Consider the following 27,638-nt stretch of genomic DNA (forward strand, 5'->3'; position numbering starts at 1 on the left):
TTCAGAATAATTTAAACATTGGGATTCTCTGGGCAGGTTTCTGTGGTGAGTATATAAGCAGAGGGGACAGGTTAGTAAGTGCACTTTGATAGGTCTGTGTTGTTTTCAAAGGATTTATGGGCAAGTTGGAGGTAATTTTCACCACATCTCATCCAGTCACTTAGGATTTTGTTTGATTAGTTGCTGTTTTCCATAGGCCAAGGATGCTTAGTTAGCCTTCTGCAGATAGTGTCCTTCTAACAGGACTGCTGAATGTGGACAGATGTCTGTGTAACACAAACACATTTTAAAAGGTTGGTTTGTCCAAAGAATAAGGGAATAGCCACCTGCTTCTTTTTTGACAATTCCTTTCCAGAATTCCCTGTTCTGTCAACCTGTTCTCTTGCCAACCTATCTACCTCAGCCTAAAAATTCCTAGTTCATGTAGTGTCAGGCTGACATTTGTGGGTCCTATATCCAGGTAGGCTTTTACTAGCTGAGTTTGGATGAGCCTTTCACAGCCACAGTTGAAAAGGCAATCTCTAAATTCTGTTAAACATCTGAAAATCTGTTCCCGTGGAGTATCAGAATTTGTTCTTTGGTTAGTGAAGCTACATTTCACCAGAGAAAGAGAGGAGGGAAGGCTGCAGATTGAATTAGGCCACTTTGCTGAGGGTAACTCTGTGAAAAATGATTGAGGCTGCAGTTTCTGATTGAGCATTACATGCACGTGTTTCCTGGGGATATACTGCAATGAACCAGTAAGCACAGGTGAAAACTAAAGTGCTAACACTCAAGCCTTAAACCAGAATGTGTCTGCTTAAAACTCTCTTGTTTATTGTCCAGTATACAGGACTGAGTGTTTGAAAGAAGGTAATGCATTGTGGTTTTATGTAAAGAGGATTTCCCATGTATAAGAAAATAAAAAAATATAATGTCTGTTTTATTAGAGTTGATGTGGTTACTGTTGAGCAAAATTTAACCCTGTGGGTATGGTATGTTCATTGACTTATTTCTAGGCAAGAAAATACATCGAATCTCTTCCACATATGCCTCAACAGGACTTGAAAGCAGTGTTTCGTGGTGCCAATCCATTAGGTAAGAAAGTCAGACTGACACACATAAAATTTTTCACTTACATAGGAACTCAAGCATTCCTTGAGTTCCTTGCTGTATGATCCCGTATAATAATAATCAGACCAGTGAGAAAAGCATTGCTTAACCTCTCATCCTGAGACTATTTTCCCTTCATGAAGCCTGTGTCTTTTTCTTTCTGATGGAGATTACAGGAACCTCCTAAGGGAAATGGTCCATGGATAAAAAGCAAAAGCCAGCTGTACATAGCAGAAATAAATAAAATGCCACAGGGTCTAGATGAGAGACATCACTTCTGGCTCAGGAAGGCCAGGAGCTGTAAATTCCTGGCAAGCAGAAGAATATACCAGGAAGTATAGCTGTTTGAATGACCCTTTGGAGTATTATTTCCTAGGAATATATGAGCTGTTCTTGGACACAGGATACTGAGCTAAGGCAGACCTTTGATCTGATTCTGTTTAATTGTTTTTCTGTCTAATCCATTGGTTCTGCCTGTGCAAAAGAGATGTTTCTGTGAACTTTTCTTGTGACAAAAAAAGGAGACATTTGAGTCATGAGTCATCTCACTGCATACCAGGTCAGTTCCATCAAGTGCACATTATAGGAAAGTATTGTGAATTAAAATGCTTTGAATTCATTTTGTGTATTAATACAAATTCTATTCTTACAAATACAAGTAGTTTGGAACAGTTTCATATTAAAAAATGGGATTTATATGCCTGAAGTGCATGAGAGCATGCTACATATTAATAGCAAAAGGTAAATTAATGCTAATGCTTATATGAAAACAGTAAAAAAATAGTATTTGAAATAGTTATGCTAAAATTTCCATAAAAACCTATTTTCAGCCATACAACTCTCTCTCATTTCTAGTGTAGTTCAAATGTCAACTTCAAAGTATTTTATGTTGTGTCCTGTGAAGTTGCTTTGGGGTTTTCATCCCAAAACCCCCATTTCATTGGTGCAGCATATTAGAAGTGTAATCTCACACTTCATTATTTACAAGTTACTTATCTTGGTCTGATCAGTGCAAACTTCAGCACATGATGCACACCACAGGATATTACCTTACAAGCACACAGAGATCTTTTTAGAATTAAGTCCTTGGATATCCAAAGAGGTGAACCAGATCTCCAGTTGACTACACTGACCTTTGTGCATACCACAAGCAACCAGAAGCTTCCTTCAGCTCTCTTTTGTACTCTCACTACAAAATCTTCGAAAATTACTTGTTATGTTGCCTAAATTTTGCCAGTAATAGTATTTGTGTTTAAGGTGAGTGAGAATAGGTTGTGTGTAACCAGTTGCCTTTTATTTCCTCATGGTCTCTTCCGGCTTTGAACTGTGTTTCTGTGTTTGCCTTAGCTGTAGACCTTCTTGAGAAGATGCTTATTTTAGACAGTGATAAAAGGATCACTGCCTCAGAAGCACTTGCACATCCCTACTTTGTACAGTACCACGATCCAGATGATGAACCTGAGGCTGAGCTGTACGACGAGTCCATAGAGAACAAGGAGAGAACCATAGAGGAATGGAAAGGTATCAAAGCTGCATGCACTAGTTAAGACATGAAGCAGAAGAAAGCCTTACTTAAATAACAGTTTTCCTCCATTTCTAGCCAGAGGAATTTGAACTTTTAAGCCTCAGGCAAACAAGATAAGTTCATACGTGTGCTTGTGGGGAGTGGATGGTGGAAAGGTTTATATTTCCTCTATGGATTTTGCCCACTCCACCCCCTTCTATCATCTCTTACTAGATTCCTTGTACCAGTGAAAGGTTAACTAAAAGCTGACGCTAGCTACCACGTAGTCAGGCATTCTGTTTCGCTTTTAGTTTCCTAGGTCAGATCCCCAGCTGAAGTAACTGTCCTGGGGCAAGTGACATTACTTGGGATTCTCGTCTAGTTCTGATCAGAGCCAGAAAGCAATATTATCCACCAAGATGTGTATTTTGTTAATATTCTTTAGATAGCAAAGGCATTGGGATTGGGATTAATAACTACACTATGCTATGGTCCTGTTTGAAATGGTAATTGATGATTTTACTCAGGAGTGACACCCCAGAACCTTTCTTTGATAAATACTGCAGCAACCTTCCGTGCTTGCAACACAATCACACAGCACTGCAGTATCACAGAAGTGAGGTGGCTCAGCATTAGATTACAAGTACACTGAAAAGTACAGTCCAATTTCACCACTGTCTACTGAGGATATACTATTTTAAAAATTCCTTACTAGGAATTTAAAATTGAGAATAATGTTATAGAAAACCAACGGTTTCCATTTATCAGTAAAGGTTTTTCCTTGGCTTAAGATGAAATATGTCTTCTATAAAAGAAAGTTCTTTTGTTTCTATTTGCACTTTCTGTAACTTTTACTCAGGAAAGATTTGATAAAAATGTATTATCATACTGTTTAGGTTTATGATGAAGAATACTCTCATGTTTTACTCATGCCCTTCCATTTGTGCCATGTTTTATCCTGGGCATTACAGGGGAGAAAGCAGACTGTCTACACCAAATATATCTTAAAGAAAGATAATAGTGGTCATGGCTCTCTCTATAATAATTCAACCTCCTAGAGCCCTGGAAGGGCTTTTGTAGAAGCTTTCTGTGTCTGTACAAACAAGGAGGATTGACTGGCATCACTTACTCCATACACATGCTCTCCTTTGCAAAACCTGGCAGCCTACAGCACCACCCATACAGCTTGTTTGTTGAGAGCTGTGTTCATTTGCTGCTACTTAGGAGTGGATGGGGTTTTTCTGCTGTTTTTCAGTTGCCTGAGTCTTTAACAGGAAAGTTTAACAATTTCCGAGTCATGAAGCATTTCTGTTTGTGATGAAACCCCACTGAAATTATTTCAGAACAATCTTAGCTTAGCAGCTTAACACTTTCTAAACTGAAATGAGGACATGAAGGTGAATTCTCTTGGAAGGACAATATCATATTATTTATCATTGCATTTATTATGTATCATTATTTACATCATTGACCTTGATGGAATTACAGGTCAAATTCCTTCTTTAATCAGGTTTAAAAAAGGCCTAAGACAAAAATCTCCAAACTTGCACAGCAGGTTTGCTGCTTTTCCTTCTTCCCTCTGGCCATATTTTTATCTTGGGAAATAAACTTTTTATTTTCAAGCACAGCATGTGCCACATTTAAGTAAGATGACATAAAATGTTTGTAGTGTTGATGAAATATTGACCCAGTTCCTCAAAATGTCGATGGCTTGTTTCTGCTCTTTTTCTGTTCAAGTTAAAAATCAGTGGTGCTTGATCTCAGGGACTGAGCACCAAAGTAAAATGGGATTTCAGACACTTTGTCTTATACATTATGCATTTCAGAGTTTTCTTGGCCTCCATTGCACACTACTGAGGCTAGCAGCCCCAGCTCATAGATTCTTACTGACAGGTTTAATCAGTTAGAAAATATTTCAAAATTTTAGAGGCCAAGAGTATGCTATTCAGATTAATGCTATACATTCTCTCCTTAGATGTTGCTCCAGTTGCACATATCTCTGCTAAGTAGGTGCAGTGAGAAGTGGGTAAAGAGCTTCATAAACATAAACCACACAGCCAGTGAGAATTATTTCTAATGCAGTTCCAGATGTCCTATTTGTGAGGCCACTGGCTTCTCCAAGTTGAGTCAGCTGTAGCTCCTCCCTGGAGGAGCTGCCTGAATTCTGTGTAAGAGTTATAAGTCAGTCAATCAAAGTCACAGCAGTGCCTGGAGTTCTGCACACAGAATTTCCTTCAGAGAAATCCCTCGCTGAAACTGGCACACACATCACTGTACACTCTGACACAACTAGAGCATAAGCAAGATTCAGTCCCAAGATTTTTACATGTTTTTAGAGGAGACTAGGTATGCTTGCAGGCATAGCAGCTGTCTCAGACAGAGTTCCTTAATAAACAAGCTAATAGACTTTGATATGATTTAAACATCACTGTTTGGAAACAGAACCTAAAGTAATGCCATAAGCTGAAGTTAACCATATGCAAACAGGACTTGGTCTGTAAAAAGCAGCATCTAATCTGAGAAAATAAGAAAGAGGTAGCCACTGACAACGTATTCCATTAATGTCCAAGGCAGAAAACAGGGCATGACTGTTAGCATGAAAAGATAAAGGGTTATCCCCAAAGCAGGGTAAGATAGCAAATAACCCATGTTTCTAGCTATTGATGAATATAGAATTTTCTGATGAAAGCTGTTACATGCTTCTATGACAAAAAGAAAATTTTTTTCAGAGTACCATAAAATTAGATCAGCTGCAGTAAAACATTAAAAAAAAAAAACAACCAGGATCCCAAGGAATTAGCACAGAATTCTAAATGATACATAGTTGAAGGCAACTGACTGCGAGATGATAAAGAATGTTCTCCACAGTTAAAAGTGTACATTTTAAAACCTATCTAGGTACTTTTAAAGATTCCATTTTCCATTACATATTGTCTTTTTACATCATTTTGGCAGGTCATGACAGCATAATTGATGGTTTCATTTCAGGGCCTGTGTATTTTAGTAATTAGTTGAAAGGGACAGTCATGCTGTACAATAACAGTATTTGTGAGTCTAATTTGTAATCTGAGGTCAAGAGGAGGGTTCCTAGTGAATTCAGTCTGGTTTTGGATCTGGACACTAAAAAGGCTGGAAATACAAACTACAAGTCACATGTATCTGTGGAACTGTTTTGTCTGGAATATTTTTTCTTCTGAAGAAAATATCACCTAATTCTTCTCTCTGCCTTACACCCCCTCTACAGAACTGACCTATGAAGAAGTGAATAGCTTTAAACCACCCGACTTAAAAATGGACAGCCTGGAGATAGAACAGTGAAAACAGGCAGCTCTGTCTCACCTTGCTGCACTATGAAGACTGTTAAAATATAACCATACAATTTAACCTGTGGTCAGACATAGATTTTACTATCCAAAGATGTTGGAGGAGATGTGGAAAAACAGATGCATTAAACAGAAGGCAGATGTTGTCTGTTTTGGGTGGGGTTTTTTTTTTTTTGCCTTGTAATATGAATGTATTCCCAACTCACAAAGGGTGGTAAAGAACTGCTTCATTCTGACAAAATTATGCACTGAGTTCTGTCAAGCTGTGTGTTCTGCATGTTTCATTTTATCCGTTGTATTGCCAAAATAAAGGTGACCTTTTAAATTAATTTCAAGATTGTACATTTAAAGCATGAATGTATACAAACATAAACAAGAAGTCCATACAAGCAATCCTTTTTTTTTTTTTTTTTTTTTTTTTTAGTGACATTTTATCTGTCTGTTTACGTACTATTATAGTTAGTGCCTTTATGAAGAGAGGGTGTGGTAGTGAGATAGACAGAAGATGCATATGTAGTCATATCTGTGGTGGTCTTACACATGTACTGGATGTCTCTCAAGCAATCTTAACACCAGTTGAAAGTCAGTAAAAATAAATCTTTCTCTTCTCTTGCCATTCAAGTGTCTGTTCTCATTATTTTCCACAGGTTTTTTTTTTTTTTTAATCTGCCCAATACCCAGTTGTGAGACAGATGCTATTCCTCACCATGCCATTGCTGGTCTGTTGGTGAATTTGCCTGGGTTTACAGGAAGGTGTTTGAAGGTGCTCAGCAGAGCTCTGTAGACTTGTGCAAGCTTCAGCAAAGGCTGTCACAGATGGCACTGCAGGAGTGCTCAGTTCAGCTCCCAGCTTTGAATTAAATAGTCCACACTGTCTCACTTTCTTTCACAAAAATCCTTGGGAAAGTAATCTGATAATTGCCATTGGAAGACGTGACAAAACCAGGAGATTCAAGAATTTGACACATTCTCATTGGAGTTTTTTTAAGCAAAATTATAAAGGTTTACTGACTCTGAAAAGTTGGAAAAAAATAAAAATTGCAGGATACATCAGATACTGAGATTTTTTTTAAGATTTAAATTTATCTATTCCTCCATTACATTGTATACAGGAGGAACATAGCATGCATAACACTGTAACAGGAACATCCTTTTGGCACAAGCCTCTTGTATGGCTGTGTCTTTCTATATATTTGTGATTCACAGCTGTTTAATGTTTAATTTGTGTCTTGTTCTTACTCTGTCAGAGTCTTATTTTGGAGGTGGCTTTTTATAATATTTAGATTTTCTGAAACTTTTGTCATTATTATTCAATTGTATAGCAGTTATATAAGGTAATGTATTCTACTACATTGACTTTCCTCTGTATCTTTTCTATGTAAAAAGAAAGGCTTTTTTCTTAATAAACAGATTTAAAAACAAAAAATCAAGTCCAAGAACTTTGATTTGATTTTTTTTTTTTTTCAAAAATAGAAATAGGCATTCCTTCTAGAAAATAAGCTTCGAATTTGTGGACTAAGTGATGATAGACTGTTTTGGTAATGTTGACCAGTTAGCCAATACTTGCAGCCAGTAAATGCAGCCACTTGTATTCAGCTTTCCCCAGGGCATGGTAATCTGAAAGTAAATGCCTGCATGGATTTCTTGGGACTCTGCTGAAGTGCTCTCAGCCATCATTACTTTGGCTTAAAGTTCCAAATCTTTCAACTATTTGTCTGACTACATAATAAAAATAGTGACTCAGTCATATCTTAAACTTTTTTTTTTTAATTTGTTTGTTTGCCAGTTAAAAGTAGCTTAGTGCTGTATTTTTTCTGAAATCTGATGTTGAGCTTACAAGCCTCTTTGGCAGCTCCTTTTCAGTTGGAAGGGCAAGGATGAAGTCAAGAGATTTCACAAGAATTTTTTTTTGTGTCTGACAATAATTAATTTATAATGGGGTTTGTCCCTTCATTTTTTAAATCTGTTTTTTTCTGGCTCTGAGGGTGGCCATTGTCAAATGCTTCAAAGGATGCAGAAAACTTATTGCCATAGTTCTGCCACTTGAGGTAGAAAGGAAGTTTTATGTTGCTTCCAAAATCTATTCTTCTGGCAACTTTGAATCTTCCTCTGAATATTTTCTTTGGCATTGAAAGATGCAATTTTTTTCAAGGAGATAAATTATGTAGGAAGAATATGGTCACAGCCATTTTAAACTAATCAAAGGTGACAGTAATGGGCACAACAGCTCAGCCCTTTCTAATGAATTACCATCAAAACCTGTAAATCATCTCATTTTAATGTCAAAAAAACAGTAGGGAGGAGACAGACATCTTTTTCCTAGATGTGCAAAATGAAGGCAATTACTTAGACCTGAAAAACCAATAATTAAAGTGTTTTTCTGGGGTAGGTAACCAGCTCCCTTGTGGCAATCCAACGTGAGATCCAATTTGATAACTTTATCAGTTTACAGCAGCAGGAGAGGGTAATTGGAAAGCCAGTACCCCAATGGGACAGAAAGGTGGAAGGCTTAGCACTAACAATGCTTATCATTTAGCACAGATGGAAAAAAAAAACAACATTTATTGACCAATTCAAACAGGCAGATGGAGGCAAATACAGAGGAGTGAGGGCTTTGTCAGGCTTGGTGAGGCAGATGGCCTAAAAGTAAATTTTAAAGAGTATGTAAATACAAAGCTGTTATAAAAATGTTATTGATAAAAATGTCTTTAATGAAGGCAATGATTGCATGGCCCAAATGTTATTTTGCAAAACTTAGTAGTGGTGCCTGCTGAAACAGTGGGGGTTTAATCTTCTCCTGACAGCACTCTTTGTTTCTGGAGCGCAGTCGTGCCTTTGTAGGTGCTCTGGACATTGCATTATGCTTGAGAAATGTAGGTTTTAACCTACACTAAATTAGGGCACGCTCATCCCTGGCCACCTGCAAAGCCCAGAGGGGAAGGCTGGCCTTTGCTCATGGAGGAGGCAGCTCAGGCTTCCACTGGGGACAACACAGAGCTTTCTCTGCTCAATTACTGACCTTGTTAGCGATTTACTTCTAATCTGAATTTATCTAATTTCAGCTTTCAGTCACAAGAGCTTGTTATCTGTCCACCTAGTGAACTGAAATCACTTCAAGCGTTTATTATCTCACTCTATAGTCAGGTTAGTGCAACCCCAAGTCCAGCAATTTTATCATCACTGGCAGCAAAAGGTCTTGCAAAAGGAAAATCTTTTGCATGCATCTCTTTCTTTTAACATGCCTAAGTATATACACTATACTTCTAGAAGTTTTTAGAATCTGTATTTTTTTTAAGCTTTTACCTCATCAGCACTGAAACCACCACAGGAAAATTATATAACACAGCGAAGCACACAGGAATACAAAAACTTCAATGTTTAGAGGAAAAGCACTGTTTCATGTGCCATATCCTGAAGATACAAAGTGGCTACTTGAGTCTGAAATAGCAGGGTTACTAATAAGTTCAAAAATTTATAGAGTGGGAAAAAAAATAGGAATTTTTCAGTACAGATATGAAAAGAAATACATCATTATCAATAGGTCAAGAGTCATTATTTAGACAGCATTGTTGCAGAGTTCCAGGTCATGATCTTGGGTGTCTTTTTGATATGGTAGAGCAGGTGAAAGCAAAAGGGGAGGGTCAATGCACTGCAGGATCTGACAGCGAGTCATCCTAAGGGTCAGGAGGGGAACAACCCTTTCAAGGACAAAATGTTGGCAGCAAAAGAAACTTTGACAGAGGTGGGAAGCAGTCAATACAAAGGTTACTTCCTCCCTTTCTTCCTGTCACATGTGCTCCTGGATCACAACAAGGAAACAGACCTCCACTTTCCCCACTCTTGGGACCTGGTCAAAAATTCATCTGTCCAAAAAGTACAGAGCTGCCAGCACATATTGTCTAAGTATCTTTTGCTACATCTCTAAATTACTCATTTGAAGCAAAAATCCCTGACAGGTGAGCAGATAAAGATTTTGCTCTCATGAAAAGAGAATTGCACTGTAAATTGGGCAAACTGTGTCTTTTGTTAGCAGCAGAAAGGGATTCAACCACAACAAGATCAGTCTCCTTAAGAAGGAATTCATAGAACATTTCCATTTGTTTAAAAGCAGCTGCTTTTTCTCATACGTTGCTGCTACTGCTGCTTGTGTTTATGGATGCAAACACTAGCCCTTAGAAAATCAGCACACTTGACAAGTGAGAGTACCAAGTGTCATTAATTTATGAGTCTGGGCAAGGGGTTTTAAGGCACTAGTGCCAAGAGATTTAGAAAGCTACATTAGTGTTGCTGCCTCTGCCCTTCTTTCTGCTGTATGATAAAATTTGAACTGATATACCTAAAAGGGTCTAAGTTTTTCACTACAAGGAGGGAATATATTGTGAGCTTTATATATATGAGCACTGATCTCCCAACCAATCTGACACTTAATCCATTAGACCAGAAATTTCTACATAATGAGCGAAACTCTTCAATTAGGCTTCAATCTTGCAGACATACAAATTCTTCATTTTGCACTCCCATAGCCCCCCAGCTCCAATTATTGTCACAAATTAAGATGTGTACCATAGCACAGAGGTTTTAGCCAGTCCTTTTAGGTTCCAATTTGATCACAAGTAATACTGAATGCAGTAGAAATACTGAGTCACAGTGGCAGAACTGAGACAACTATACACTAAATCTGCCATAACTGGCAGCTTCCACTGAGCAATACTTTGTTCCTTAAAAAATATCCCGTGGATTAGCACTCAGATATTATATGCCTTTTTATATTAGAGCCTGATGCTCAAATCAAGAACCCATCGTTAAATTACATCTGTGCAAAAATTACGTAGAGTACTCCTCCTGCCCAGCTCTCTCATTAGGCTGAGGTGGAAACAAAGAAAATTAAGGCAGCGTTGAGAAGGAGGAATAAGATGAGGGTAAGAATGCCTGATGGTTTGAGTGGTTTAAACAGGAGATGTGCAGTGAGAAATGAGTAAAGCTATCCATCAGTGATACCCACTAATGCTCTTTTCATAGGATTTTTGCATTGAAGTTGGGAAACTCTTGAGTTTTTATTTTTTTGTTCGTAGACTATAGCATCTCATACTGCAACAATTGTAATAAATTAAAAATTAAACTCCCTCAGCGTATTGTAGGAGAGGACCTTTTGGTGGATTCCAAGGAGAAAAAGTTAGGAGAGTGTTAAAATAGCTGATTTAGGTATCAACTACTCTCTACAACTGGCCTCTCTTCCTCCACCAACCTCCAGCAAGCAGGGATAATGGGATACTACATATATAAGTTCTCACTTGACCTCTTGATAAAATGAAATGTATAGTTTTAACCATTTTTTAAAATAAAAAAGCACTTAGGTGATGCCTATTTATTCCTCTCTGCTGGTGGCTGAGTGACGTTGCAACATGGCAAGGCCCCCAGGAGGGCTACATGTCACAGAAACTGGAACTGAAACACCCTGCTCATGGGGCAGAGACAAAATCAGAAAAGTTGCAGAATAGTTGGCAGTGACTCCAGTGAGGAAGGGTGGGGACAAAACAGCACAAGAGTATTTTCCAATTAAAAATGAGATTTTTTGAAATAACTATTTTTTTAAGCTTTGCTTCTTGTTGTAATAAATAGAACAAACTTACTTCCTCTATGGAAACAGGCCTAAGTTGACACCTTTGAAGGTGGGGATATAGAAAGCTTGTTAAAATAATAATGTTCCAGGAATCAGCTTTTGACAATTGGGAACATTTTATGTTTATTGACGTTGAAGGTATGTTTTACACAGCCAATTATTCATATGTGGATTAGCATCAAGAATAAAATGATCATATGAAAGACATAAACAGGCAGAAAGGTGGGAAGATGTTTGATTTTTCAAAGGACTTTGTATGACTCCTTTCCTGAACATTACCTGTGCTGGACTGCAGATCAGATGTCACTGCTCACAGTGATGCTCTCCTGCACCCAGCACCTCACCCACAGTCCAGCTCCTGACAAACAGGCCTCTGTCATTTTGTCATTTCCAAGGGACAGTTTGTGGTGAGCAGCTTCGTCATCAAACTCTCTCACCAGACTTCATACATGGAGGATTTCTCAGGAAAACATGGTTAGATTTCTCACTGCTTCTGCTCCAGCACCAAATCTTCACCTCCAGACTGGAGGGAAATGGAGCTCTCAGTTCCCAGAGGGATTAGAAAGAGTCCTGTACCTATCCCCATCTACCTCATATGCTACACAGCTGATGGCAACCATCCAGCACATCAAAAGCTGGCTCTTTAAAAAAAAAAAACAAACCCACAATCTGACACCTCTTTAATCTTCCCTTTACGGGACGAGGATTAGAAAAGTGCAATTTTTGCACCATTAATGCATTTATTATTTTTGTTAATGACGTCTGAAGAAGATCTTTTTTTTTTTTCTATTAACTTTACAATAAACATATGCCAGAAGCAGAAACATCTGATAGCATTCTTTTTGAAATCTATCCTGTCAGCACACACTGCCCAGGATAAGAGATGGCTGTAGGATCTATTAGCCCCCTTGCAACAAACTGTGTTTGGGGAAAACACATCACCATGTATCCAGCTGAGCCTAGCAGGACACAGACTCATGCAGTTTGTGACACTGCTGTAAGATCCACCAGCTGTGGATGGACCCAAGATTCTTGCCTCATTCCCTTCATACATGTTTTGAATCAGACAAAGCTTCCCCTGTATGACAGTGATGATTTCCTAGTCTTTTCAGTAAGTTTACCAGATCATCTCCTGGAGGTGTGACCTGGTGGGGAAAGCTGGTCTTATATTTGACCTGCACAGCTACTTCATCCATCTATAGCAAACTATGCCTAAGCTTACTGAAAAAACATGGGAAAACCAGCAGTGGATAACTTTATCAATTTAAAATGTTTTTAAAAGTTGCTCTTTAATTATTTTCAGCTGCACAAGAGTGACCTTGTCTAAGTGATGCTAAGTTAGTACTTTTATCTACTGCATCAAAATAATCTAATTTCTGCCTTAATAAAAAGCAAGCAGTAAGAAAGTACCACTTTGTCACAACTGGATAAAGGAAAAGTAAGTGAGGGGTGACAAGCAGAACTAATCCTCTCTGTGTTAGAAACATATATAATGGTCATTAAAAAGTAATTTAACTAATGGACTAGTTCAAAACAAGAGGAAGCTGTCTATCCTGTACCACATATCAAACCAGCCAGCATCTGAATGGCAAACAGCATAGAAGGGATGTCAGAAATTAAAACCTATTTCCCTGGGGCAGTGGGTTTTTTAAAGCTAAACATCTACCATTGATCTAGCACTTCTCACAAACCTCGTGTTAACTGCTAAATGTCAGAAAGTTGCTCTCCATTCTCACTAAACCAGAGGTTCAAACAGGTCAGGGAGCAGCACTGGAACACAGGGCTGGTGGCTGGAAGGTTGTGTTCTTCCTACCCCGCAGGAGCAAAGGCAGAGCAGCTCTTCCATATTTCAGAGTCAGGCATGAAAAGGCTGGCCCCGGCAGCTACCAAAACTGGAACCATCAAACTTGTCCAGATTGCTCCTTTGGAGCTAAACCACAAATTAAACTCTAGTGACAGCGAATCTGAATTATCTAACCCCAGCAACATCGCTCAGGAAGTCAAACAAAACAAAGGTTTACCAGACCCTGAAGGCCAAGAATTTTAATTAAATTCACAAGAGAACACATAAAACTTATTTTAAACAAGGTCTTTGGCTTACACGTGTTGCTGGCCCGACCTATTTATTACAGAGCTCCTGAGGAGGTTGCTCTTGTCGGTACTTCAGCCCTGCAATCGTTTCAAGCCACTGCTGCACAATTCCATTCCAGTTCACTTCAGCCAGCCCACAGGACCACCTGCCCTGAGCACCTAAACCAAGTGCGTGCTGGGTTTTATTTAACTATATGAAATATTGTTGTAACTTGTGGTTGACCCTGGGATGATCTGGGGACTCCTCGGCTGCTCGTCTCAGGGCAGAGGCCATACAAAAGCTCACTTTTGGACTCCCGGCTCTGCCAGCGGCACTCTCGTACTCCCGAGCGCTTTGATGCAGCAGCCGGCGGCACCAAAGCGGAACCTGAGCACAAAACGCAAAGCGGGACCGGGCCGGGCGGGGAACAGACGGCGGGAGGGGTTTGGTCTGCACTGCGGGGAAGAGACGGCCAGCGACAGCCCGGCCACCCGTGTCCTGTCCGGGCACCTGTGTCCTGTCCGGGCATCTGTGTCCTGTCCGGGCACTATCTCCTGTCCGGGCACCTGTGTCCTGTAAGGTCACCTGTGTCCTGTCCTGGCATCTCTCTCCTGTCCGAGCATCTGTGTCCTGTCCGGTCACCTGTGTCCTGTCCGGGCACTGTCTCCTGTCCGGGCACCTGTCTCCTGTCCGGGCACTCTCTCCTGTCCGGGCACTCTCTCCTGTCCGGGCACTGTCTCCTGTCCGGGCACTCTCTCCTGTCCGGGCACTGTCTCCTGTCCGGGCACTGTCTCTGTCCAGGCACTATCTCCTGTCCGGGCACTCTCTCCTGTCGGGCACTGTCTCCTGTCCGGGCACTCTCTCCTGTCCGGGCACTGTCTCCTGTCCGGGCACTGTCTCCTGTCCGGGCACTGTCTCCTGTCCAGGCACTATCTCCTGTCCGGGCACTCTCTCCTGTCCGGGCACTGTCTCCTGTCCGGGCACTCTCTCCTGTCCGGGCACTGTCTCCTGTCCGGGCACTGTCTCCTGTCCGGGCACTGTCTCCTGTCCAGGCACTATCTCCTGTCCGGGCACTCTCTCCTGTCCGGGCACTGTCTCCTGTCCGGGCACTCTCTCCTGTCCGGGCACTCTCTCCTGTCCGGGCACTGCCTCCTGTCCAGTCACCTGTGTCCTGTCCGGGCACTGTCTCCTGTCCGGGCACTCTCTCCTGTCCGGGCACTCTCTCCTGTCCGGGCACTGTCTCCTGTCCGGTCACCTGTGTCCTGTCCGGGCACTATCTCCTGTCCGGGCACTGTCTCCTGTCCGGGCACTCTCTCCTGTCCGGGCACTGTCTCCTGTCCGGTCACCTGTGTCCTGTCCGGGCACTATCTCCTGTCCGGGCACTGTCTCCTGTCCGGGCACTGTCTCCTGTCCGGGCACTGTCTCCGATCACGCTCCGGGACACCGCGCCCTCAGCCTCGGCGGAGCGCGGCCCCAGGCGCCCGGGCCGGAGAGGGACAGGACGCTGCCGGTGCCGGTGCCAGTCCTGGTCCTGCTGCCGGTGCCGGTGCCGGTCTCGGTGCCTGTCCCCGGCCCAGCCGAGGCGGCGGGCGGTGCGTGCGGTGCTGTGCGGTGCTGTGCGGTGCTGTGCGGTGCTGTGCTGTGATGTGCTGTGCGGTGCTGTGCTGTGCTGTGCGGTGCTGTGCGGTGCTGTCGGTGCTGTGCTGTGCGGTGCTGTGCTGTGCGGTGCTGTGCGGTGCTGTGCTGCTGTGCTGTGCTGTGCTGTGCGTGCGGTGCTGTGCAGTGCTGTGCTGTGCTGTGCTGTGCTGTGCTGTGCTGTGCTGTGCTGTGCGCTGTGCGGGGCTGTGCGGTGCGGTGCTGTGCTGTGCGGTGCTGTGCTGTGCTGTGCTGTGCGGTGCTGTGCGGTGCTGTGCTGTGCTGTGCTGTGCGGTGCTGTGCGGTGCTGTGCTGTGCTGTGCGGTGCTGTGCTGTGCGGTGCTGTGCGGTGCTGTGCTGTGCTGTGCTGCGGTGCTGTGCTGTGCGGTGCTGTGCTGTGCTGTGCTGTGCGGTGCTGTGCTGTGCTGTGCGGTGCTGTGCTGTGCTGGCTGTGCGGTGCTGTGCTGTGCGGTGCTGTGCTGTGCTGTGCTGTGCGGTGCTGTGCTGTGCTGTGCTGTGCGGTGCTGTGCGGTGCTGTGCAGTGCTGTGCGGGGCTGTGCAGTGCTGTGCAGTGCTGTGCTGTGCTGTGCGGTGCTGTGTGCTGTGCTGTGCTGTGCTGTGCGGTGCTGTGCGGTGCTGTGCTGTGCGGTGCTGTGCTGTGCTGTGCGTGCTGTGCTGGGCTGTGCTGGCTGTGGTGCTGTGCTGTGCTGTGCTGTGCTGTGCTGTGCGCGCTGTGCGGGGCTGTGCTGTGCTGTGCAGTGCTGTGCGGTGCTGTGCGGGGCTGTGCTGTGCTGTGCGGTGCTGTGCTGTGCGGGGCTGTGCGGTGCTGTGCTGTGCTGTGCTGTGCTGTGCTGTGCGGTGCTGTGCTGTGCTGTGCGGGGCGGTGCTGTGCTGTGCTGTGCGGTGCTGTGCTGTGCTGTGCGGTGCTGTGCTGTGCTGTGCTGTGCAGTGCTGTGCTGTGCTGTGCTGTGCTGTGCTGTGCTGTGCTGTGCTGTGCGGTGCTGTGCGGTGCTGTGCGGTGCTGTGCTGTGCTGTGCGGGGCTGTGCTGTGCTGTGCTGTGCGGTGCTGTGCTGTGCTGTGCTGTGCTGTGCGGTGCTGTGCTGTGCGGTGCTGTGCGGGACGGTGCTGTGCAGTGCTGTGCTGTGCGGTGCTGTGCGTGCGGGGCGGTGCTGTGCAGTGCAGTGCTGGGCTGTGCTGTGCAGTGCTGTGCAGTGCTGTGCTGTTGTGCGGTGCTGTGCGGTGCTGTGCTGTGCTGTGCGGGGCTGTGCTGTGCTGTGCGGGGCTGTGCTGTGCTGTGCTGTGCGGTGCTGTGCTGTGCGGTGCTGTGCTGTGCTGTGCGGGGCTGTGCTGTGCTGTGCTGTGCGGTGCTGTGCGGGGCTGTGCTGTGCTGTGCTGTGCTGTGCGGGCTGTTCTGTGCTGTGCCTTGCGGGGCTGTGCTGTGCTGTGCTGTGCGTGCTGTGCTGTGCGGGGGGGCGTGCGTGGCTGTGCTGTGCTGTGGCTGTGCGTGGCGGGCTGTGCTGTGCTGTCTGTGCGGGCTGTGCTGTGCTGTGCTTTGCGTGCTGTGCTGTGCGGGTTCTGTGCTGTGCTGTGCTGTGCGGTGCTGGCGTGCTGTGCTGGCTGTGCGTTGCTGGCGGGGCTGTCCGGGGCTGGCTGTGCGGTACTGTGCGGGGCTGTGCGGTGCTGTGCTGTGCGGGGCTGTGCTGTGCTGTGCTGTGCTGTGCGGTGCTGTGCTGTGCTGTGCGGTGCTGTGCTGTGCTGTGCTGTGCGTGGCTGTGCGGTGCTGTGCTGTGTGCTGTGCGTGCTGTCGGTGCGGGGCTGTGCGGTGCTGTGCGGTGCTGTGCGGTGCAGTGCTGTGCTGTGCTGTGCTGTGCTGTGCGGTGCTGTGCGGGCTGTGCTGTGCTGTGCTGTGCGGGGCTGTGCTGTGCAGTGCTGTGCGGGCTGTGCGGGGCTGTGCTGTGCTGTGCTGTGCGGTGCTGCTGTGCGGTGCTGTGCTGTGCTGTGCTGTGCTGTGCGGTGCTGTGCTGTGCTGTGCTGTGCTGTGCGGGGCTGTGCGGTGCTGTACTGTGCTGTGCTGTGCTGTGCTGTGCGTGTGTGCTGTGCTGGCGTCTGTGCGGGGCTGTGCGGGGCTGTGCGGTGCTGTGCGGGGGCTGTGCTGTGCGGTGCTGTGCGGTCTGTACTGTGCGGTGCTGTGCGGTGCGGTGCTGTGCTGTGCTGTGCTGTGCTGTGCGGGGCTGTGCGGTGCTGTGCTGTGCTGTGCTGTGCTGTGCTGTGCTGTGCGGTGCTGTGCGTGCTGTGCTGTGCAGTGCTGTGCGGTGCTGTGCGGGGCCGTGCTGTGCTGTGCAGTGCTGTGCTGTGCGGTGCTGTGCGGTGCTGTGCTGTGCAGTGCTGTGCTGTGCTGTGCTGTGCTGTGCTATGCTGTGCTGGTGCGGTGCTGTGCTGTGCTGTGCGGGGCGGTGCGGTGCTGTGCTGTGCTGTGCGGTGCTGTGGGGGGTGCTGTGCTGTGCCGTGCTGTCTGTGCGTTGTGCTGTGCGGTGTGCGTGCTGTGCTGGCGGGCTGTGCTGTGCTGTGCTGTGCTGCTGTGCTGTGCTGTGCAGTGCTGTGCTGTGCCGTGCGTGCCGTGTGCTGGCTGTGCAGTGCTGTGCTGTGCTGTTGCGTGCTGTGCGTCTGTGCTGGCTGTGCTGTGCGGGCCGTGCTGTGCTGTGCTGTGCTGTGCTGTGCTGTGCTGTGCTGTGCGGTGCTGTGCTGTGCTGTGCTGTGCGGTGCTGTGCTGTGCGGGGCCGTGCTGTGCTGCTGTGCTGTGCTGTGCTGTGCGTGCTGTGCTGCTGGTGCTGTGCTGTGCGGGGCTGTGCTGTGCTGTGCTGTGCTGTGCGGGGCTGTGCAGTGCTGTGCAGTGCTGTGCTGTGCGGTGCTGCGGTGCTGTGCTGTGCAGTGCTGTGCAGTGCTGTGCTGTGCGGTGCTGTGCGGGGCTGTGCTGTGCTGTGCGGTGCTGTGCTGCTGTGCTGTCGGTGCTGTGCGGTGCTGTGCTGTGCTGTGCGGTGCTGTGCTGTGCAGTGCTGTGCTGTGCGGGGGCTGTGCAGTGCTGTGCAGTGCTGTGCTGTGCGGTGCTGTGCTGTGCGGTGCTGTGCTGTGCTATGCTGTGCGGTGCTGCTGTGCTGTGCAGCGCTGTGCAGTGCTGTGCAGTGCTGTGCTGTGCTGTGCTGTGCTGTGCGGTGCTGTGCTGTGCTGGGCTGCGCTGTGCTGTGGCGGTGCTGTGCTGTGCGGTGCTGGCTGCGGTGCTGTGCTGTGCTGTGCAGCGCTGTGCAGTGCTGTGCAGTGCTGTGCTGTGCTGTGCTGTGCTGTGCGGTGCTGTGCGTGCTGTGCAGTGCTGTGCTGTGCCGTGCCGTGCTGTGCTGTGCTGTGCAGTGCTGTGCTGTGCTGTGCTGTGGTGCTGGTGCTGTGCTGTGCTGTGCGTGCTGTGCGGGGCCGTGCTGTGCTGTGCTGTGCTGTGCTGTGCGGTGCTGTGCTGTGCGGTGCTGTGCTGTGCGGTGCAGTGCTGTGCGGGGCTGTGCGGTGCTGTGCTGTGCTGTGCTGTGCTGTGCGGGGCTGTGCGGTGCTGTGCGGTGCTGTGCGGTGCTGTGCGGTGCTGTGCGGTGCTGTGCGGGGCTGTGCGGGGCTGTGCGGGGCTGTGCTGTGCTGTGCGGTGCTGTGCGGGCGGTGCAGCGGGCGGTGCCGCCGGCCAGGCCCAGCCCCAGCGCAGCCCGGCTCGGCGGCGCTGGCCCTCCCCGCCCGAGCTCTTTGTCGGCGCCGTGCCGGCGGGGGTCGGCACGCCAATGTCCTCCCCCAAGAACGGATTCTACCGGCAGGAGATCACCAAGACCCTGTGGGAAGTGCGGGATCGCTACCGGGACCTGCAGCCGGTGGGTCCGGCGCCTACGGAGCCGTGTGGTGAGCGGGGCGCGGCGGCCTCTGTCCCGGCCGGGGAGTGCCGCCGGGCCCGGCCTCTGCCCTGGCGCTCCCTGACAACTTTTCCCGGTTCTTGTGCGGATCTGGGCTGTTCACCTGGCCGCCCCGGGCCGGGCTGATCTCCGGAGGAGCCGACCCGCCCGGTCCCGTCCCTGGAGAGCAGAGCCCGGGGAGCGCTGCCCGGGAGCTCTGCCCGGGAGCTCTGCCCGCGGCACACCGGAGCGGCAGCGCGCTGAAACCCGGGATGTTGTAGCCTTGGAGCGGGCCCCTTGGTTTGGGCGTTTGTAGGACTTTTTTTTTTTTTTTTTTTTTTTTTTATTTTTTGTGTGTCTTTTTTTGAGGTTGGGGATTTATTTTTTTATTTTTTTCCCCCACTGCGCAGATGTTCCTCTTTAAAGCTTTTGGTAATTGTCTGCGTTTCATCACAGAGCCTGGCATGCTTTTAAACGGTGCAAATGAGAGGTGCTTTGGGGAGGAGGTTTCCTCCTGCAGAGGCCGGCAGCATGCAGCAGCCGCTGGTTTGCTGGGGTTTGCAGACTTCCTTCGGCCCTTGCTCACCAAGCTCTTATTTTCCCTTAAAGCTCAGCCGTCGATGGAAGAAGTGGTACCAAAGTGGCCATTAAGAAATTACCGCCCGTTTCAGTCGGAGCTCTTTGCCAAACGAGCTTACCGAGAGCTGCGACTCCTGAAGCACATGAAGCATGAAAACGTGAGTTGAGTCTTTAGCTCAAAAATAACAGCTTAGGCGCTCTAAATCGAGGAAAATAAGTAGATTTGGATAAGGCAGATGTGTAGCTGAATGGAATTCTGGAATCTTTCAGCTGTTTTTTTTCTGCCTGCCCTAGAAACATCAGTTCACACAAACCAGAATATCCTGTGGGAAACACCACTTAATTTCCATGTAGGAAAGATTGGGTGGGGAAGGTTAGGACCACACTGCATTTTGCTCAGTGCTAGCGAGAGGGATTAAAGACCAGAAATTACAGTCTCCATTACTATGTTCCTGTGAGTTGCAGAATACTGAGCACACATCTGTGGGTCTCAGCATTACTTCTTTCTTTTCTTTTTCCCTTTTTTTTTTTTTTTTTTTTTAATTCTCCTGAGCTTGCATGAAGATGTACACGTGCATATCTCTGGGGAGGGTTAGTATTTTTCTCTTTTTTTGTCATTCATGAAGGATTTGAACCTTTAGGCTGATATTAATGGAAACAGGAACAGTCCACAAATGACTAAACAAACTGCTTTACTGTGAAGCAGAGAATAGGTAATAGAATTGCACATAATTGCCATGTAACATGAAAGAAGAACAGCTGTAGAAAGAAGTGTTGAAAGTGTGATTGAGAGAAGATTCCTGGTCCCAGTACTGCTTAGGGGTTTAGGAAAAAATGCAAAAGAAATTTGTGCCAAAACAGTTTTTATGGAGTGAAAGCATTGATTCTGGGTGAGAAGAGTCCCAGGGTGGGCTTGGAGGGTCACAGTAGTAATTGTGCTATTCATGAAGAATGCATATGGGATTAAAAAACCCTTAGAGTTTGGAGGGAGTTGTTAAAATGATGCATAAGAACATTGTTTTAGTGTGATGTGGAAGATTAGAGCATACTTTCATTCACAAAACGCTGAGAGATCAGAAGCAAGGATGAGAAAGTGGTAATAACAATAACTAGTCATTGCCATTTACTATTATAATACCAAGACTGTGACTACCAACTAGGTTCATTTGAGGAATAATTTGTGGGCTATCCTGACAGTCCAGAAGGGAAAGAGCTTTTTGTAGGCTTAAGAAACTGTCTGCTTGTTTTAATCTAAATCTTTTAGATTACTGATTAGTCTGATTACTTCAAACTAACTGCCTCCTAACCACTGCTGCTTATGTTTAAAAGTTAATGTTTGCAGGAAACTTCTGTCTATGGGCTTTCATACTCTCAGCATTTTCTTTCTGAACATTTTGGAGCAGAGCAGCCCATGCAATTGCCAAGCTCTTAACTGTGTCCAGAATTTTGAGATTATTTTTCTTCCATTTCCCAGAATAATCTGTTGGCTAGCATTTTACTCCTAGAGGTTTTATGCAGTGTATGCCCTTCAGAATAATATTCTAGAGCTCCACTGTGGGATCAATTGGTAATTAATGAGTCCAGAAGGAAATGCTGGGGAACCTGAGCATCATCTCTGCAAGTTAAAAATCATATATATGAAAGAAGGGAATGATTTACAATCTTAGGAAACAGTGGGTGACAGAAAGAAGGGGCTTTGTTGAAAGAAGAAAAGTTTAACATGAATTATGGTATCTACTCATTAGAGAACAAAGACTGAGTAAATGATCCTGCAGGGGTTGGAGGGAGAAACTGACTGTTCCACCCATCAAGGACAATTCTTGTCTGCTACCCCAGCCTCACTTCCTTTTGTCAGTCGTGTTGGCCATGCTGAATTAGAATCCTAAAATACCTTTTAGGATTTTCTGTTCCTGAGCTGATCTCAAGGGTATTCCCTTAGCTGCTCCACCCATCCAAAATTAAACCAGAATGGCAATATTGCTCCTCATTATGATTTCAGCCCAACCCCTTTGACTCCCGACCATTCTGTCAGAGGTTCTTTTTGCATATTTCACAGAAACAAAGCAGAATGGTTTATATTGAAAGGGCTATGAAAGATCATCTAGTTCCAACCCTTCTGCTATGGGCAGGAACATCTTTTACTAACCCCATCAAACCTGACCTGGAACGCTTCCAGGGATGGGGCATCCACAGCTTCTCTGGGCAGCCTGTTCCAGTGTCTCACCACCCTTTCTTCTGTTTATTTGGTAGTTAAAATATCCAATTCACTCTTCTTACCTGTTTTTGTTTCAAAATTACTTCTGTAATCACGAGGAATTTGATGTTGGCTTTTATGGAAAGTGTGATGTTTTATTTATTTCACTATGATTACGTCCCAGTGGACCATCTCTGCCCCTTGTAGCATTCAGGGAATTTTTGTGTTAAGCATGCAGCAATACATTATCTCAGTTTATTTAACCTTATGCTGTATTCAGAATGATGGAAGAAATTGTAATGGTCTGACACATTGTATTAAAAATAGCAGCTCTGATCCTCCATTAAGATAGCAGAAGATACCATTAACCTGCGTTCAGTGATACAATTCATCAGCATGTCAGTGAAGAAAAATGGAGGAAAACTACTGCTTAATACCCTGGATGACCTCCATTATATCCCCTTTGAGGAATATGGTCATCTTTTTTATGTAGAAGGGTTGTAGGATGACCAGAAGTCCTGTAAAAGCAAATATAGGAGTAATTCTATGAATTTTATGGATTGTTTACATTTTACTTTGTAGGGAAGCTAAGTCAGAGGCCAATTTGCTTGTGCCAGTTTAGGCATTTTCAGGAGGAGACTGGTTTCTGGTATACCATTTTCATTAGACCTTCACTCTCTGTAAAATCTATCCAGTAAATGTAGTGAGGCATTTTGCTGTATAGAGAGGAGGAATGTTCCTATATAACCATGCAGACTTGATCACATGGGACTTCCCACCAACCCTTTGCAAACAAATCCAAAGGAGTGTTGAGGGTCAGGAGACAGAGGCTGTGTGTGAGGAGGATGAGACTTCTCTGTTAAGAGATAAATCAGTCTTTAATGGCACTGGTATGCTTTTTTTTTTTTTTTTTTTGGTAGGCCTTTTAATTTGAGAGGACATGAGATGTTTCCCAAACTTCATAAGCTGTTTCTACTACTAAAGAAGCAGTCTAATCCAGATCAATTCCTAAGACATTGCCAAAAAGAAAAGTTTGTTTCCAGTGAGATAAGCTGCTGCGTCACTGTGTAGCTGCATAAATAGCTGGCATGTGGAAGGGCATGGTATGGAAATGAGGAATAAACACAGCTAAGGCAGAATGAAGAAAGCACTTCTTGGGGTTGTTTTACTCCTCTGTTTAATCATGCTAGTTTGTAGTGTTCATCCCACTACAGCCTTAGCAGCTCTTGATTATTTCTTTCACATCTGCTAAATCTGTACAGAAGAACAGTCTCTTTACTTTAGGAAATGTTCTCCGTAGTGCTGCTTCTCTTGTGTGTTTCTATCCACTTTGAGTTAATTTGAAATGAGGACCTTTAAAATTTACCTCTTATGGCTCTGGCTTAAAACCAAAAGCAGTGAAAATATGGCCAGTGTGCTAACTTTGGTCCTGGCTTTAGCTCTCAAACATTTGCATAGCTCTGTATTTGTGTATTCTTCTGCAGTTAATGGAGATGTCTGTGTATGCAGAGCAAAACCCAGACAAGTTAAGTGGAGGTGCAGAACCTTTCATTTCTTTTGGCAAATAACTTGGATTTTTCACGTTTGGCCTGTAAGTGATACCTTGATACTTGCTTTTGTTGAAACAAGTGCACAGTTGTTTGCAGTGGTCCAGCCCTGGTGCTCTCCTCACCTCCAGTTTGTTAAGAGACTTTTTCAAGCAGGAATGCAGAATAGCTGGCAAGGGGAGATGGCACTGGAGAGAGGAAAAGAAGAGCAATGGCCCATGCTGGTGGCTCATCACACAGAACAGAGTGTGGATTTTATCAAAGTGAGGTGTTTGTATGTATCTATATATCTATGTGGACATGCAGGCACCCACGGGAACTCTGACACAGTTCTGCCAATTAAAGTTGAATGTGTTTCTGGTGTAAAATTTCTGACAAATGCCCATTAAGCATTTCTTGGGTCAGGTAATATTCTACAGATGTTTTCCCTTCCTGGAAACTCTGTATGTAAGAGGCCACTTCAGTATTTGTTTAAAAGTGCTCTATATTACGTTCTCATTCATTGCTCAGAGTGGAAATTATTCTCTGATGTATTCCCACATCTGAAGACCAGTGTGTGTTTTGCATTATGAGAAGCATGTAGCTTTTTTTCCTTTTGGAATGAGTTGGATATCCAACAGACACCAAATTATCTGTCTCTACAGTTACGTTTCTGAGGATGAGACACTGTTAGGTTGGCTGCTTTTTAATTCTGTTTTCTTTCTTATTTTGAAAAAATGGTAAGTTTTTATTTTCCCCTACCGAGTGTCAACCACCAGGAGAAATTAGTTCCAGAGAAAATAGTTGGCCATGCTATGTTCTTGCTTGAGAAAAATCTTAAATCTGTCACCTTCTGCAGTTGGTCTAGCCTGACATGAGCAGTGGAAAGCAGCAGCATCTGCAGTGTACAAAATCAGAACAACAAGGGAGTTGTAGATGAGTGATGCCTCAATGGATGAGAGTGTGCTCATTGTGTTAGAAGAGGTTTCCTGCAGCAAGTCCTGCAGAACTGCACCAGCTCAAAATTCACATTCTTTGGGCGCATACATGCCAGTAAAGTGCGCATATTTCCTGTCTGGAAATGGCAATCTCCTTATGGTCCTTATGAAAGCAAAAACACAGTTGTAACTGCACAGTTTATTGCTGTCAAAAATTTGTCAGGGAGAAAGACTCCTGTTTGCTTTTCTGCAGGCTGGAAGTTTAGCACATCTAGGAAGCTAACAGGACACTGGAGTAATTTTATTTTGGTACTCAAAAGTCAATAAATCAGCATAGGGGTTGTCTGTTGTCATTTCTGCCTATTTTCCTGACTTGACTAAGAGGTGCTTATGTAGGCTGGGCTTCAGTTCATAGCCATTTATTCACACACAGCATTGGGTGCTGGTAAAGCAGACTGATGAGCTTATTCCATGAAATGAAAGAAAAGCAGCACTGAACCCAAACTTTCTCTTTGATTGCCGTCCAGTCTAGAGATGCAGATGAGTCTGTCTGCAGGATTTGAATCTGTCCAGTGTTACATAGAATCCTTTGAAGGAAGAGTGTGGTGATGCTCATGGGTGTGGCTGGTGAGTGCCAGTGTGCTGACTGGCAGGAGAAAAGAAAAGGAGGTCTTGGAGCCATCCTCATCTCTGTGAGAAGCAAGGTGGCTGCAGTACAAGCCTTGGCACGAATAGTAAAAATTTTTAAAAGATTGAGAGTTCTTAGTGTAATAAAAGGATGGAGGTGCCCATGATGAGAATAGCAAAGGAACATGAAGTTAATCCTGCAGAAAATTTGTGACATAATACATAGTTCAGCAAGGCTCTCTTAAGGAATGTACTTGGCATGTTTAGCCTGAGTGCTAAAGCCACTCAGCTTCACTGTGTTTTCATGCATAACATCTGCAAGAGAAAGCAGCACTTACTGTATGAGAGACTTCACCTACATTACTTATTCATTTATCCTAGATTCAGGTCTTTTCTTGATGCCTGCTGTTTACATCAGAAACTGTCTTTTACAGAAATATAATGGGTCAGTCCTTGAATAGAAGTAATCCAATACATCAAAGTACAGGGGAGGGCAGAGGTAAGGCTATTCACCATTGTGCCCTGCTGTTGGAATAGTGTTTGGAAAAGGCAGCTGAGAAGGGAAGAGACCACCTTTCAATGTGAATGTGCAATGTGAACCTGTTATTTACTTGTTAACAATAGTAAAGTTAGTGAGTGTGGTCAGGGGCCACACACAGTAGGGTTAAGAAAGGCTGGGATGCTGCTATCCCACCCCCTGCTGGCTTCAAAGTAAATGTTTGGGTGAAAGCATACCTGTGGAAAACAAGTTAGACCAGTGGACGGGTAGTTTTGTGGGTCTGCACTTCAGGAAGATGGAGCATCTCTTATGAGGACGTGCTGTGAGGGTTGTTCTGCCTGGAGAAGAGAAGGAGGGTCCTGAAGGGACCTTAGAGCAGCTTTCCAGTACACAAACAGGGCTACCAAAGCTGAAGAGGAACTTTTTACAAGCACATGTAGACAGGACAAGGCACAAGTTTAAACTGAAAGAGAGTAGATTTAGATTGGACATAAGGAAGAAATTCTTTCCTTGAGGGTTATGAGGCACTGGCAGAGGCTGTTCAAAAAAAGCTGTGGATGCTTCATCCCTGGAAGTGCCCAAGGCTGGGTTGGATGGGGCTTTGGGCAGCCTGGTCCAGTGGAAAGTGTCCCTGCCCATGGTAGGGGATTAGAGCTACATGAGCTTAGTCTCTTCCAACCCAAACCAATCTGTAGTTCTGTGGAAGTGACACAGTGTTACACCCTGCCCTTGAGATAAAAGCTATTAAAATATTTCAGTGCAGGCTGAAGAAATCCAGGTCATTTTTCAGTCAAATGTACGGTAGGTGCATTCTTTGTGGGCTTATTATTTGAGATTTTCTCTTGGCAGTGTTATTGGGGTAAAAATAAGGACCCTGAAAAGGCAGCCCAGCTGCTGATCCACAGATGCTTTTCATTGCCCTTGCAGGTTACTGGGTTCATTCCTCAGCTAGGCCTCCATCTCTGATAGTGTCAGTAATTGTGCTGGTTAACACCAAAAATGTATTTGTAGAAGGTTTCACAGATAGCTCTGTTACATTTCATGTAGGCAACACTATGAAAATAAGTTATTCTTGTGATTGTTTATGATGGCTACTTTAGTTCTGGAACATCATAAAGTTCTCTACAAATACTGTCTTTAATTGAGAGGTTTCAAACAGAAGCAGGATTTTCTATCATATTATAAAGGAGGGAGTTGGCTGCATTTGTCTGTTTCTTTTCCTGAAGTAGCTGGAGTTGTATCTTCCTCAGAGGATTTATTTAGCCCATACTTCCTTGTGCTTAATATAGCTGCAAAAATCTCTGGCCTAAATGGAAATGTGAATGACTCTGCTCCAGTACAGGAAAATAATCCCAAACCACAACTATTAAAGAGAGATCACCAGGAAAAGGAAATGGGTCCTTCACTTTTATTTTAAAATTGATTAACTATTAGTGTGTCTTCCTATTTTGAACACTAAAATGAGTTTCAGGAGTTTTAGAAAACCTGCTTTGTAAAGCAAGAGAGGAAGTATTGTGAAATCCTTAGTACATTTAAAGAGTTTTCGTTCATTATTTAAATTGCCTTCTTTGGGACTGAGCATTGGTCTTGGTGGCTTCATTCACCATAGAGGATTTGTAGCAATGATAGATTTGTGTACATAAGTTTGCAGCCTTATCTCAGCAATAATGTACATCAGGCAGCATGAAGTAAGTACCAGGAGCTCTGTTTATGAATGGATGGCATTAGAATGTTAGTGAACTTCATTAGTGTGTTTTGGGGCTGGTATGTTCTGCATGGAAACATGTTCTTCATGCTCCTGTGTTTCACAGGGGATGCCTGATGATGTCTTAGTGCATGTGATAGAGCAGCTACATTATTTCATCCTCCTCTGTGTCCCTTCTTGTCATTGTGGTGTCCCAATGTCTTTCACTGCTGCATTCAGGTGTGATGGGCTTTATTTTCTTATGGGTCTTGCTTAGGTGTATGAAGGCATGGAAATAGCTCTCAAAAGTCTTGCTTGTTCTCCTTGAGCAAAGTGGGGCTTGATAAGGAAAGGCACATATTAAATAAGATTACTCCTAAAATGTTAACTTCCTTCTTCATGTACATCTGAGGAGAGCACACAACTTTCCT

General features: G+C 44.9%; 2 protein-coding genes across 2 annotated transcripts in view; both read left to right on the top strand.

Moving 5' to 3' along the window:
* The window catches only part of MAPK11 (mitogen-activated protein kinase 11), a 31,111-nt gene extending 23,801 nt beyond the window's left edge, over window positions 1–7,310 (top strand). Inside the window, 3 exon segments of the mRNA XM_066318588.1 lie at window positions 999–1,077; window positions 2,440–2,613; window positions 5,841–7,310. Coding sequence (XP_066174685.1) covers window positions 999–1,077; window positions 2,440–2,613; window positions 5,841–5,914 — 327 coding nt within the window. The 3' untranslated portion in view covers window positions 5,915–7,310.
* An 11,734-nt stretch (window positions 7,311–19,044) lies between these two features.
* The window catches only part of MAPK12 (mitogen-activated protein kinase 12), a 32,332-nt gene continuing 23,738 nt past the window's right edge, over window positions 19,045–27,638 (top strand). Inside the window, 4 exon segments of the mRNA XM_066319037.1 lie at window positions 19,045–19,140; window positions 19,143–19,170; window positions 19,770–19,817; window positions 19,819–19,897. Coding sequence (XP_066175134.1) covers window positions 19,056–19,140; window positions 19,143–19,170; window positions 19,770–19,817; window positions 19,819–19,897 — 240 coding nt within the window. The 5' untranslated portion in view covers window positions 19,045–19,055.

Source organism: Sylvia atricapilla, chromosome 5, assembly GCF_009819655.1.
Source record: "Sylvia atricapilla isolate bSylAtr1 chromosome 5, bSylAtr1.pri, whole genome shotgun sequence".
Classification (NCBI taxonomy): Eukaryota; Metazoa; Chordata; class Aves; order Passeriformes; family Sylviidae; genus Sylvia; species Sylvia atricapilla.